The sequence below is a fragment of the Staurois parvus genome, unplaced genomic scaffold (genome assembly GCF_062004578.1).
Source record: "Staurois parvus isolate SC_StPar_1 unplaced genomic scaffold, SC_StPar_1.0 ptg001484l, whole genome shotgun sequence".
Lineage (NCBI taxonomy): Eukaryota > Metazoa > Chordata > Amphibia > Anura > Ranidae > Staurois > Staurois parvus.
This window is the reverse complement of record NW_028319280.1, coordinates 123,987-138,693: the sequence shown is the minus strand read 5'-3', so window position 1 is coordinate 138,693 and position 14,707 is coordinate 123,987. Positions and strand designations below refer to the sequence as shown.

The 14,707-nt window shown below is 49.3% G+C and overlaps 1 protein-coding gene across 1 annotated transcript in view; it reads left to right on the top strand.

Annotated features, from left to right (window-relative positions):
* LOC149435585 (SCO-spondin-like) overlaps positions 1-14,707 on the top strand; it is a 234,063-nt gene that overhangs the window by 107,895 nt on the left and 111,461 nt on the right. The window contains 12 exon segments of the mRNA XM_089662513.1: positions 1,860-2,037; positions 2,178-2,283; positions 2,387-2,444; positions 2,531-2,651; positions 5,795-6,011; positions 6,215-6,356; positions 10,252-10,434; positions 10,954-10,992; positions 11,522-11,977; positions 12,744-12,902; positions 12,991-13,161; positions 13,280-13,444. Coding sequence (XP_089518639.1) covers positions 1,860-2,037; positions 2,178-2,283; positions 2,387-2,444; positions 2,531-2,651; positions 5,795-6,011; positions 6,215-6,356; positions 10,252-10,434; positions 10,954-10,992; positions 11,522-11,977; positions 12,744-12,902; positions 12,991-13,161; positions 13,280-13,444 — 1,995 coding nt within the window.

Here is a 14,707-nt window from a genome sequence, read left to right as displayed (position 1 = left end):
ATCAGGGATTATCAATTATGGATCATCAATCAGGGATTATCAATCAGGGATTATCAATTATGGATCATCAATCAGGGATTATCAATTTTGGATCATCAATCATGGATCATCAATCAGGGATTATCAATCATGGATCATCAATCATGGATCATCAATCATGGATCATCGATCAGGAATTAGCAATCATGGATTATCAATCATGGATCATCAATCAGGAATTATCAATCAAGGATCACCAATCATGGATCATCAATCAGGGATCATCAATCATGGATCACCAATCATGGATCATCAATCAGGAATTATCAATCATGGATCACCAATCATGGATCATCAATCAGGGATTATCAATCAGGGTTTATCAAACATTGATCATCAATCAGGCATTATCAATCAGGGATCATCAAACAGGGATCATCAATCATGGATCATCAATCAGGGATCATCAATCAGGGATCATCAATCATGGATTATCAATCAGGGATTATCAAACAGGGATCATCAATCACGGATCATCAATCACGGATCATCAATCACGGATCATCAATCATGGATCATCAATCAGGAATTATCAATCATGGCTCATCAATCATGGAGCATCAATCAGGAATTATCAATCATGGATCATCAATCATGGATCATCAATCATGGATCATCAATCATGGATCATCAATCAGGGATCATCAATCAGGGATCATCAATCAGGGATCATCAATCAGGGATCATCAGTCATGGATCATCAATCGGGGATCGTCAATCAGGGATCGTCAATCATGGATCGTCAAACATGTATCATCAGTCAGGGATCATCAATCAGGGATCATCAATCATGTATCATCAATCAGGGATCGTCAATCATGGATCATCAATCATGTATCATCAATCAGGGATCATCAATCAGGGATCGTCAATCATGGATCATCAAACATGTATCATCAATCAGGGATCATCAATCATGGATTATCAATCATGGATCACCAATCATGGATCACCAATCATGTATCATCAATCATGGATCATCAATCAGGGATCATCAATCATGGATCATCAATCAGGGATCATCAATCAGGGATCATCAATCATGGATCATCAATCATGGATCATCAATCATGGATCATCAGTCATGGATCATCAATCAGGGATCATCAATCAGGGATCATCAATCAGGGATCATCAATCAGGGATCATCAATCATGGATCATCAATCATGGATCATCAATCAGGGATCATCAATCAGGGATCATCAATCAGGGATCATCAATCAGGGATCATCATTCAGGGATCATCGATCAAGGATCATCAGTCATGGATCATCAGTCATGGATCATCAATCAGGGATCATCAATCAGGGATCATCAATCAGGCATCATCAATCATGGATCATCAATCAGGGATCATCAATCATGGATCATCAATCAGGGATTATCAATCAGGGATTATCAATCATGGATCATCAATCAGGGATCACCAATCAGGGATCACCAATCATGGATCATCAATCATGGATCATCAATCAGGGATCATCAATCATGGATCATCAATCAGGGATCATCAATCAGGGATCATCAATCAGGGATCATCAATCAGGGATCATCAATCAGAGATTATCAAACAGGGTATAAAAATTGGTAATCAATCATTGATCATTAATTAGGGATTGTGACACGGATCAATGAACAGGATGACATGGTGGCTTTTGAAGCCGCTTCAGCCGATCATTCCCCGTCTTCCCATTGGCCGGCTGAGCCTGTTATGTATTGATCTTCCTGATAGGATATCAGGTCACGGGTCATTTGTCCCCCCCCCCCCCCATGTGCTGATTTATGGTATCTAACAGTTCCATGTGTCTTGTCTTGCAGGCACCGCCCCTTCCCCGCTCTCCCCCACCCAGAGGGGGTGTCGAAGTTCTGAGTTTTACTGTAAATCTTCCGGGAACTGCGTTATGACGTCCCAGCGGTGCGATGGCCACCCCGACTGTGCTGATGGGGCAGATGAGACCGGCTGTGTGTCCACAACGCTGCCCGACACCACCTGGAGGTGAGATGAGAAGGAACGTCATGTATGGTCTGTGATAAGGTGGGGTGACCCTACGGGCGACCACGGTACACCTGGACCCGAACGCCCGCTCTGACCCACCATGGCCAACCTTTAACCTCTATCTGTGTTATTATCTGCAGTGCTGAAGATTGGACCAGCCCCACCGCAAGCGCAGTGGGAGGAGAAAGCCCTCATTGGCCGGGTGTTTCCACCCCTTCAGCTAGACCAACCAAATCCACAATACAGGTGAGAAGGATGCAGGCGATTCGCTGTGACGTGGCTTGTAATCCTTGCCCCTCCCCCACAGTTATCGCCAACTTCACACGGGGTTTCTGATTTTCTGTCACAGGGACCTGGGGGCACCGCTCAGCCTAAATTCCCAGAGGGAGAGATTTCGGCACCTCCAGGTAAATGATAAACCGATGATCTGAATGTGCCGGGAAACGTATATAGACTTGTGTGTGACTTAGACATGTGTGATCCTCCATGACAGCTTCATGTGACGGAGCTCTGGGCATGGAGGACGGACGGATCCACTACAAGCAGCTGTCAGCCTCCTCCTACAAGGAGAACAATCCACCAGATGCCGGGCGCCTGAACATCGTCCCAAACATGTTAGTGGATGCCTTACATGTTGGGGCAAGACCTGTGATTGGGGAGGAGCTGGGAACTGAGGGAGGAGCTGGGAACTAAGGGAGGAGCTGGGACCTGAGGTTATAACTGGAACTGAAAGAAGGGCTAGGTCCTGAGGGTGGAGTTGAGAACTGGGGTAGTAACTGGGAACGGCTGGAAAAACTGAGACCTTACGGAGAAACTGGGAGCTGAGGGTGGAGTTGAGAACTGAGGTAGTAACTGGGAGCCAATGGAGATGCTGAGACCTTACGGAGAAGCTGGGAGCTGAGGGTGGAGTTGAGAACTGAGGTAGTAACTGGGAACCAATGGAGATGCTGAGACCTTACGGAGAAGCTGGGAGCTGAGGGTGGAGTTGAGAACTGAGGTAGTAACTGGGAACCAATGGAGATGCTGAGACCTTACGGAGAAGCTGGGAGCTGAGGGTGGAGTTGAGAACTGAGGTAGTAACTGGGAGCCAATGGAGATGCTGAGACCTTACGGAGAAGCTGGGACCTGAGGGTGGAGTTGAGAACTGAGGTAGTAACTGGGAGCCAATGGAGATGCTGAGACCTTATGGAGAAGCTGGGACCCGTGGGTGGAGTTGAGAACTGAGGTAGTAACTGGGAGCCAATGGAGAAGCTGAGACCTTACGGAGAAGCTGGGACCTGAGGGTGGAGTTGAGAACTGAGGGAATAACTGGGAGCCAATGGAGATGCTGAGACCTTATGGAGAAGCTGGGACCTGAGGGTGGAGTTGAGAACTGAGGTAGTAACTGGGAAAGGATGAAAAAGCTGAGACCTTACGGAGAAGTTGGGACCTGAGGGAGGAGCTGAGAACTGAGAGAGAAGCTGGAAACTGATACAGAAGCTAGGAGTTGAGGGAAGACCTGGGACCTGAGGGAGGAGTTGGGAACTGAGGGAGCAGTACTGCATGAGGGGGGAACTGAGGGAATGAGATAGGAGCTTGGACCTCAGGAGCAGCTGAGAACTGAGAGAGGAGCAAGGAGCTGACAGAGACGCTGGGACCTTTGGAAAAAACTGAGATTTGAGGGTAGAGCTGGTAACTTCAAGCGCAGCTGGGATCTGTGGGTGAAGCTGAGAACTGAGGGAGGAGCTAGGAACTAGGAAAGGAGCTAACAGCTAAGGGAGGACCTGCGACCTGAGCAAAAAACTAGGAATGCATCGGAGAATGAGAGATGAACGTGGGAGGAACTTGGACCTCGAGTGCACGGGGGCTTGTCAGTGAAGCTGAGAACTGAGGGAGGAGCTGGGAGCTGAAAGAGGTGCTGATGGAGGAGATGGGAACTGGGAAAGAAGCTAAAAACTGGGAATTCAGCAGGGAACAAGAGAGGAACTCAGAAGAAGCTTGGACCTCAAGAGTGGCTGAGAACTGAGAAGGGAGTTAGGAGCTGAGGGAGGAGCTGAGACCTGAAGGAGGAGCAGGCAACTGACAGAGGAGCTAGGAAGTAAAAGAGGAATTGGGAGAGGTTCTGGGAACTGGGGGAGCACCTGGGAATGAGGGAGGAGCAGGGAATGAGATAGAAGCTTGGACTTCAGGTGGAGCTGATAACTGAGAGAGGAGCAGGGAACTGATGAAGTTGGGACGTTAGGAAGAAGCTGAGATCTGAGGGTAGAGCTGGGAACTTTGGGTGATGAAGCTGACAACTGAGGGAGGAGCTGGGAACTGAAAGAGGAGCTAATGGAGGACTTGGGAGAGGAGATAGAAATTGGGAAAACGGCAGGGAACAAGAGAAGAGCTCAGGAGGAGCTTGGCAGCAAATAACTGAGAACTTCCAGTGCAGCTGAGGACTGAGGGAGGAGCTGGAAACTGAAAGAGGAGCTCATGGAGGAACTGGGAAAGGAGCAAGAAACTGGGAATGCAGCATGGAATGAGAGAGGAGCTCAGGAGGAGCTTTGACCTCAAGAGTGGCTGAGAACTGAGAAGGGAGCTAAGAGCAGAGGGAGGACCTGAGACCTGAAGGAGGAGCAAGGAAGTGAAGGAGGAGCTAGGAACTAAAATAAGAACTGGGGGAGGATCTGGGAATAAGAGAAGAGCAGAGAATGAGAGAGGAGCTCGGACCTCAGGAGTAGCTGAGAACAGAGAGAGGAGCAAGGAACTGACAGAGAAACTAGGACCTTAGCAAGAATTTGAGATCTAAGGGTAGAGCTGGGAACTTTGAGTGGATCTGGGACCTTTGTGTGAAGCTGAGAACTGAGGGAGGAGCTGGAAACTGAAAGGGGAGCCAATGAAGGAGCTGAGAACTGAAAAAAGAGCTAGAAACTGGGAAAGCAGAGGAAATGAGAGAGGAGTACAGAAGGAGCTTGGACTTTAAGAGTGGCTGAGTACTGACAAAGAAGCTTAAAGCAGAGGGAGAAGCTGAGACCTGAGGGAGAAGTAAGGAACTGAAAGAGGGGCTGGTGGAAGAGATGGGAACTAAGAAAGGAACTAAGAACTGAGTGAGGTGCTAAAGAGTGGGAATTCAGCAGGGAACAAGGGAGGCGCTCAGGAGGAGCTTGGACCTCAAGAGTGACTGAGAACTGAGAAAGAAGCTAAGAGCTGATGGAGAAGTTGCGACCTGAAGTAGGAACAGGGAACTGTAAGAGGATCTGATAGAGTAGCTGGGAACTGGGAAAGGAGCTAAGAGCTAAGGGAGGACCTGGGACCTGAGAGAGGAACTAGATACTGGGAAAGCAGCAGGGAACAAGATAGGAACTCAAGAGGAGCTTGGACCTCAAGAGTGGCTGAGAACTGAGAAAGGAGCTAGGAGCTGAGGGAGGAGCTGAGACATGAAGGAGGAGCTGGGAACTAATGGAGGATCTGGGATAGGAGGCTGTGGCTGGAAATGAGGGAGGAGCAGAGAAAGAGAGAATAACTAGGACCTCAGGAGATGTTGAGACCTGAGAGAGGATCTGAGAACTGGGAAAGCAGCAGAATATGAGAGAGGAGCTGAGAACTGGGGAGCAGTGGGGAGTAAGGGAGGAGCTCAGAACCAGGGGAGCGTCTGTGAAATGAGGGAGGAGCTGGAAACTGGGGGAGGAGCTTTAAAATGAGAGAGGAGCTGTTGAATACAGCTGCTACCTATGGTTAAGCGGAGTGTGAAATGTTCAATGTGAGGCACAGAATATAGACTGTTATCTCCCTCCAGACTGAACATTGTGCCCGGCTGGAGACCTCTGGACTCGGATAAACAGCCCTACTTCCAGATAGACTTCCTACAGCCCACCTTCATCTCCGCCATCATCACCCAGGGAGGGAGACAATCAGGAGGTTATATCACCAAGTACCATCTCATGTACAGTAACGATGGACGTGTCTATCAGAACTTTACTGGTCAGGAGAAGACCTCACCACAGAAACTCCAGGTGAGAACAATGACAATATTTAGGTGTCATACTATCACAGCATTCGTAATGACTATAGGAGGAGAATAGTAATAATACGATCACTCCTTTGATTTGGGGAGATTTAAACTCTTTCTGCTCCTCAGCGTCTCACCATGTCCAACCTGATGGCCTTCTAATTGACTGCTTGGCTTTGACTGTGACACCATCTTATTCTGGTTTAGATATTTGAAGCCAATTCAGACAGTAACAGTCCAGTGAGGCAGGAGCTTGGAAGCACCTTACTGACTCGATTCCTCCGTATTCTTCCTGTGGACTATCACAAGGCCATCTACCTGCGCTGTGAGGTCATCGGATGCCCCTACGGTGAGATTTAACCCCCCTCCTCAGATTTCATATAGAAACAGCTTGATGTGCTTGGAGCATGCTGAGAGTGATGGGGTGATGGCAGCTTAAAACATGGTGGGAAGGATATTGAGGTGGTTAGTGGAGAATATTCTGGGAAGGATACAGAGATAGTTGGTGAGGAGCTGCTGGGAGGGATTAAGAGGATGTCATTGAGAAGCATCCTTGAAAGGATGTGGACGATATCAGGGAGGATTGTGTTGGGAGAGATATGGAGGAGATCATGAGTAGCATTTTTGGAGTATTATGGAGGTCAGTGATGATTTTGCTGGTGCATACAGAGGAGGTAAATGTGGAGGATGTTGTAAAGAATAAGGAGGAGGTCAGTGAGGAGCATGTTAGAATGGATATGGAAAAAGGTCAGTGAGGAGCATGATGGGAGGGATATGGAGGATGTCAATAGAGAACATGTTGGGAGGAATATGGATGATATCCGTGAGGAGCATATTGGAAGGGATATGGAAGAAGTCAGTGAGGAGCATGTTGGGAGGGATATGGAAGAAGTCAGTGAGGAGCATGTTGGGAGGGATATGGAGGATGTCCGTGAGGAGCTTATTGGGAGGGATATGGAGGATATCAGTGAGGAGCACATTGGGAGGAATATGGAGGAAAATAATGGAGAGCATGTTGGGAGGAATATGGAGGAAGTCTGTGAGGAGCATATTAGAAGGGATATGGAAGAAGTCAGTGAGGAGCATGTTGGGAGGGATATGGAAGAAGTCAGTGAGGAGCATGTTGGGAGGGATATGGAGGATGTCCGTGAGGAGCTTATTGGGAGGGATATGGAGGATGTCCGTGAGGAGCTTATTGGGAGGGATATGGAGGAAAATATTGGAGAACATGTTGGGAGGAATATGGAGGAAGTCTGTGAGGAGCATATTAGAAGGGATAAGGATAAGGTTAGTGAGGAGCACGTTAGGAGGGATATGACAGAGGACAGTGAGGAGCATGTTGGGAGGGATGTGGAGGATGTCAGTAAGGAGCATGTTGGGAGAGATATGGAGGATGTCAGTGAGGAGTATGTTGGGAGGAATATGGAGGAAGCCAGCGAGGAACGCATTGGGAGGGATATGGAGGAAAGTAATGGAGAGCATGTTGGGAGGAAGTCTGTGAGGAGCATATTGCAAGGGATAAGGAGAAGGTTAGTGAGGAGCATATTAGGAGGGATAGGACAGAGGTCAGTGAGGAGCATGATGGGAGGGATATGGAGGATGCCAGTGAGGACCACGTTAGGAGGGATATGACAGGTCAGTGAGGAGCATGTTGGGAGAGATATGGAGGATGTCAGTGAGGAGCATGTTTGGAGGGATATGGAGGATGTCAGTGAGGAGCATGTTGGGAGGGATATGGAGGATGTCAGTGAGGAACATGTTGGGAGGGATATGGAGGATGTCAGTGAGGAGCACATTGTTAGGGATCTGGAGGAATTTAATGGAGAACATGTTGGGAGGAATATGGAGGAAGTCGGTGAGGAGCATATAGGAAGGGATAAGGAGAAGGTTAGTGAGGAGCATATTGGAAGGGATATGGAGGAGGTTAGAGAGGAGCACGTTAGGAGGGATATGACAGAGGTCAGCGAGGAGCATGTTGGGAGGGATATGGAGGATGTCAGTGAAGAAAATTTTGAGAGGGGTATGAAGAATGTCAGTGAGGAGCATGAAGGAGGTTAGTGTTGAGCACATCAGGAAGGATATGGATGAGGTCAGTGAGGAGCATGTTGGGAGGGGTATGGAGAATGTCAGTGGAGAGCCTGTTGGGAGGAATATGGAGGATGGCAGTGAGGAGCATGTTGGAAGTATATGAAGGAAGTCAGTGAAGAGCATGTTGGAAGGATATGTAGGATGTTGGTGAGGAGCATGTTGGATGGCATATGAAGGAGATCAGTGAGTAACATGTTGGCAAGGATATGGAGGAAGTCAGTGAAGAGTATTTGGAAGGGGTATGGGGAAAGTCAATGAGGAGCATGTTGGGAGGTGTGTAGAAGAGGTCAGTGAGGAGCAAGTTGGGAAGGACATGGAGGATTTCAGTGAGGAGCATGTTGGGAGGGGTATGGAAGAGGTCAGTGAGGAGTAAGTTGTGAAGGATGACAGTGAGGAGCATGTTGGAAGGGATATGTAGGACATTGATGCAGAGCAATATGAGAAGGATATGGAGGGAAGGGAGACATGGAGGAGGTTGGTGTGGAGCATGCTGTAAAGAAAAGGGGGAGGAGGTCAGTGAGGAGCATGCTGGGAGAAATATGGGGGCTGTCTGTGGGGACTGTGTGATGAGGGATATGGAGGTTAGTCTGGAGCATACTGTAAAGGATATGGAGGAAATTGGTGAGGAGCATGTTGGAAGGGATATGGGGGAGGTCAGTGAGGATTGTGCCGGGAGGGATATGGGGGAGGTAAGTGAGGATTGTGTCGGGAGGGATATGGAGGTCAGTGAGGATTGTGCCGGAAGGGATATGGAGGTCAGTGAGGATTGTGCCGGGAGGGATATGGGGGAGGTAAGTGAGGATTGTGTCGGGAGGGATATGGAGGTCAGTGAGGATTGTGCCGGAAGGGATATGGAGGTCAGTGAGGATTGTGCCGGAAGGGATATGGAGGTCAGTGAGGATTGTGTCGGGAGGGATATGGAGGTCAGTGAGGATTGTGCCGGGAGGGATATGGAGGATGTTGGTGTGAAGCATCCTGGGAGGGATATGAAGGTCAGTGAGGATTGTGCCGGAAGGGATATGGAGGTCAGTGAGGATTGTGCCGGGAGGGATATGGAGGATGTTGGTGTGAAGCATCCTGGGAGGGATATGAAGGTCAGTGAGGATTGTGCCGGAAGGGATATGGAGGTCAGTGAGGATTGTGCCGGGAGGGATATGGGGGAGGTCAGTGAGGATTGTGCCGGGAGGGATATGGAGGTCAGTGAGGATTGTGCCGGAAGGGATATGGAGGTCAGTGAGGATTGTGCCGGGAGGGATATGGAGGTCAGTGAGGATTGTGCCGGGAGGGATATGGAGGATGTTGGTGTGAAGCATCCTGGGAGGGATATGAAGGTCAGTGAGGATTGTGCCGGAAGGGATATGGAGGTCAGTGAGGATTGTGCCGGGAGGGATATGGGGGAGGTCAGTGAGGATTGTGCCGGGAGGGATATGGAGGTCAGTGAGGATTGTGTCGGGAGGGATATGGGGGAGGTCAGTGAGGATTGTGCCGGGAGGGATATGGAGGTCAGTGAGGATTGTGCCGGGAGGGATATGGGGGAGGTCAGTGAGGATTGTGCCGGGAGGGATATGGAGGTCAGTGAGGATTGTGTCGGGAGGGATATGGAGGATGTTGGTGTGAAGCATCCTGGGAGGGATATGAAGGTCAGTGAGGATTGTGCCGGAAGGGATATGGAGGTCAGTGAGGATTGTGCCGGGAGGGATAAGGAGGATGTTGGTGTGAAGCATCCTGGGAGGGATATGGAGGTCAGTGAGGATTGTGCCGGGAGGGATATGGGGGAGGTCAGTGAGGATTGTGCCGGGAGGGATATGGAGGAGGGTGGTGTGAAACATCCTGGGAGGGATATGGAGGTCAGTGAGGATTGTGTCGGGAGGGATATGGAGGTCAGTGAGGATTGTGCTGGGAGGGATATGGAGGTCAGTGAGGATTGTGCCGGGAGGGATATGGAGGAGGGTGGTGTGAAACATCCTGGGAGGGATATGGAGGTCAGTGAGGATTGTGCCGGAAGGGATATGGGGGAGGTCAGTGAGGATTGTGCTGGGAGGGATATGGAGGTCAGTGAGGATTGTGCCGGAAATTATATGGAGGAGGGTGGTGTGAAGCATCCTGGGAGGGATATGGCTCAGAGTTTTAGGAATTGCTGTTCTCTTTCCTTGCAGTGGAGCACATAGGGGCAGCCGTCACGCAGCTTCCAGGTTTGGTTACCATTCCTGGGGAGGTGAGGACGTCTCACTGTCAGATGGGGGAGTTTGAGTGCCGCAGTGGTGAATGTGTGAACGCCTCCAGATCTTTGTGTGATGGGAGACCCGACTGCCGTGATTTCTCCGATGAGGACGGATGTGGTAAGATGTGGTGGAAAAGACTTTTCTGGCTGATTTAGTAATTTGGTGACTGGTCTCTAGAGTTGGATCTTTCATACGTGTCTCTGACACCGGCACGGAGCTATGAATGAAGCTTTGTGTGAACCTTCATGGTGTCATTGGCTCCTCCAGCTCCTGATATGGCGGAACACATACTGTACCTGAATATTAAATAATAGTGCCACGCTCCCAACCTTGCTCCACCTTTTCTCTAAGGGGTCTATGTGGGTACGAGATGTTACCCCCCCCCCCCAAATCATACAGTAGGTGGAAAGGGTCTCCACTGCCAAGGGTTGGAGATAATATCCATTAATTAACAGATTGATCCTAAAATAAAGGCCAGTAGTTGGGCCAGACATCTAACGTGTGTTCTGGCCTTGTGTTCTCTGTACAGCGCTGCTGTATATGTCAAAGCTATACAACATGGGAAATGGGGAAATAGTAGTACTAGTCCTAGACATTTCTGTGTACAATACTGATTGGTTTCCCATTCTCCTCTAGGCACTATGGTCTCTCCAGGTCTGGCCATTCCCCCAACAGGTGAGTACAGATTCTCCAGTTTTTAGATTCATGTAAAGTAGAACCTGTAGAAGGTGCCTGGCACCAAACCCCTCACCAACCAACACATGTGCCAGAGGCGTGCCTGTGTGCTGCCTATTGCCGGAGCTATGAATTTGCTCCATTTGGTTATTATTGTGTATTGAGGATCAGATCTGGTTGTTCTTATTAGACATGACACCAGATGCACATATGCAGATTTGATGTGACACCAGACAATCCTCTAGGAATTCCACATGTGCTGATTAGACATGACATTGACTAAGCCTTAGGGTAGCTGTAGGTATGGGGGTGTGCATTCATCTGGACACCCATGTAAGGCACCGAAGGTCTGTCTTCAGTCGGTATATTGCCCAGTTTGTTTGTGAGGTTCCTCTCTCTGTGTCACATGGTATGGTGTCAATAATATCTCCAGATAATGACATGAGGTATGAAGTCAGTTCTCAGCATAGTGCTCCTGTAATGGAGATTAGCAGTAATACTTCAGTTTGTTCTCTTTCATGTCCCCTAGATGAAACCTTTCCACCTGGACATGGTTTGGCACCAGGCAGTACTCTCCATCCAGTCTCTTATCTCCCTGGACATGTTGGAGAGCCAGGAATATATCAACCATCTCAACCGACAGGTAGCCCGGGAATACTGCACAAGACACCAGGACAGGAAACTGGACCAAGACTGCCAACTACAGGACAGCCAGGCATTCAGGAGAAGCCATTTGTCAGTGGAAAGCCTGGCATCAGAATCCCAGAGAGACCTGAACATAGAGTGGAATCTGCAACCCTGGAGTTTGGAGATGTCTCCTCTGGTTCTCCTGGTCTGCTGATGACGACTGCTCCACCCATAATGATTGATGAAACATCCAGCAGCACTCAACCCATGGCTGCTATCTCACACCTAGGAGAAGGCATTTCTGGAGGTCCTGGAGTTCATCCCGGCCCCTATCAGACTGGCGCACCTGGACTTTCTGGTAAGGAGAAGTGGAGTACTGATGTAGATGGCACCTCAGGACACACAAGTTTGCCCGCATTGAGTGTAGGACAAGAAGTGCCAGGAATGGGAACTTCTCACACAAGTGTTTCAGAATATGATGGTGAGAGTGTAAATCCAGCTTGGGTAGGGACTGGCCACCCTGGTCTATCAGCTGAACCCTCAATCTTTCCAGGACAAGAGCAAAGTAAGCCTGGAGTCCCACCATTCAAAGAAGAACCAGTAACTGAAGAAGCTCAAACGTTAAACCCAGGCAGAGTATCTAGACCACCTGTGGAAGAAGTGTTGTCCACATTTCAGAATAATGGGACAAGTTACCCGTACCATGAAACAAGTATCTCCACCCTTACACTAAGAAATGCCTCGTTGGAGGAAGAACACCCAGGTCCTGAGATATATGTTGTTCCAGAAGGATATCATTCCAGCTTGAAGCCTGGTTCAGGGTCCGTCGTTATTTGGAAGGAGCCTGTTGAGGTTCTTCCAGAAGAGGGGCATGTTAGACCAGGGGGCCACGAAGGATTTCATGCCTCTCTTACGTATGAAGGTTTGTAATGTGCTTGAGGGGACCTCTGTCACTGCTGCCCTTTGATGTGTACAAATGTTATAGAAGTGCTTCATGTATTGATGAATGTCCAGAAGATTATTGATTAGAGGAACATATCTATTAGTACAGTGATCAAGAAGGCTGGAAAATTCTTGTATATAAATAATCTGTTAAGATGTGAGATGGACTTTTTATATTACAGGAACGGCCAGCACATTCCCAGTGGATCTGACCACTGAGCTTCCCAGAAGTAGCTGCAGCTTTGGTCAGTTTGCTTGCTCTGCGTTCGGCTGTGTGGACGCAGCTGATGTTTGCAATGGACAAGAAGACTGTATTGATGGCTCCGACGAGCAACTCTGTGGTGAGTCTCTTGATGACTCTCAGGTTTTTCTATCTAATGGGTATGAGTGGTTTTTAGAACTCTCTAGAACTTTCTGTTGTCTCTCCAGGCACCTATTCTGCAGTTGCGGTCTCCACTCCCACATGGCTTGTTCCCACACCGAGCCCCAGCTTGTGTTCACACAAACAGTTTACTTGTCGCTCCGGAGAATGTGTGTCATTGGAGAGACACTGTGACCTCCATCGTGACTGTTCAGATGGTTCTGATGAAGATAACTGTGGTAGGTTTATTGTCCCGGTGTAGGGTCTCCTTTCCTTCTGTCACACTGAACCATAAACAGGACCAGTATTGGGACTTGAGCTGTCTCATTAATATCAAGTGTTTTCCTTCACCCACAGTGGACTGTGTCCTCTCTGTGTGGACATCCTGGAGTGAATGCAGTCGCTCCTGTGGGTTAGGAGTCAAGTTTCGACGTCAGGATGTGATCAGGGATCGACTGCCTGGGGGTCATTGTGCCGGAGCTCAGTTTGACAGTCAGAGCTGCTTCGTACAAGCATGTCCAGGTAGGTGAGACATACTTGGGCAATTGTGAGAGAAAAATGAAGATGAATTTTAGATATGATATGGAAGAGGCTGGAAGCTGTGTAATGCAAAAGGAAACCCAGAAGGACCCATCCAATGCTTCTCCCAGGAACCTCTGAAAGCAGCATTTACTTCCCTCTAATGTGTACAGAATGTGTGAAAAGTAGAAAAATCTGATTATAAAGATTATCCACATCCAGCAATATTCAGTTTTCTGTATGTTACCTCTACTCTGCATCAGAAGTCTTCTCTGGTCAGTGTCTGGAGGCTTCTCCGGTCAGTGTCTGGAGGCTTCTCTGGTCAGTGTCTGGAGGCTTCTCTGGTCAGTGTCTGGAGGCTTCTCTGGTCAGTGTCTGGAGGCTTCTCCGGTCAGTGTCTGAAGGCTTCTCCGGTCAGTGTCTGAAGGCTTCTCCGGTCAGTGTCTGGAGGCTTCTCCGGTCAGTGTCTGGAGGCTTCTCCGGTCAGTGTCTGGAGGCTTCTCCGGTCAGTGTCTGGAGGCTTCTCCGGTCAGTGTCTGGAGGCTTCTCCGGTCAGTGTCTGGAGGCTTCTCCGGTCAGTGTCTGGAGGCTTCTCCGGTCAGTGTCTGGAGGCTTCTCCGGTCAGTGTCTGGAGGCTTCTCCGGTCAGTGTCTGGAGGCTTCTCCGGTCAGTGTCTGGAGGCTTCTCTGGTCAGTGTCAGGAGGCTTCTCTTGTCAGTGTCTGGAGGCTTCTCCGGTCAGTGTTTGGAGGCTTCTCTGGTCAGTGTCAGGAGGCTTCTCTTGTCAGTGTCAGGAGACTTCTTCGGTCAGTGTCAGGAGACTTCTTCGGTCAGTGTCAGGAGACTTCTTCGGTCAGTGTCAGGAGACTTCTTTGGTCAGTGTCAGGAGGCTTCTCCGGTCAGTGTCAGGAGGCTTCTCCGGTCAGTGTCAGGAGGCTTCTCCGGTCAGTGTCAGGAGGCTTCTCCGGTCAGTGTCAGGAGGCTTCTCCGGTCAGTGTCAAGAGGCTTCTCTGGTCAGTTTAAGGAGGCTTCTCTGGTCTGTGTCAGGAGGCTTCTCTGGTCTGTGTCAGGAGGCTTCTCTGGTCTATGCCAGGAGGCTTCTCTGGTCTATGCCAGGAGGCTTCTCCGGTCTGTGTCAGGAGGCTTCTCCGGTCTGTGCCAGGAGGCTTCTCCGGTCTGTGTCAGGAAGCTTCTCCGGTCTGTGTCAGGAGGCTTCTCTGGTCTGTGCCAGGAGGCTTCTCTGGTCTGTGCCAGGAGGCTTCTCTGGT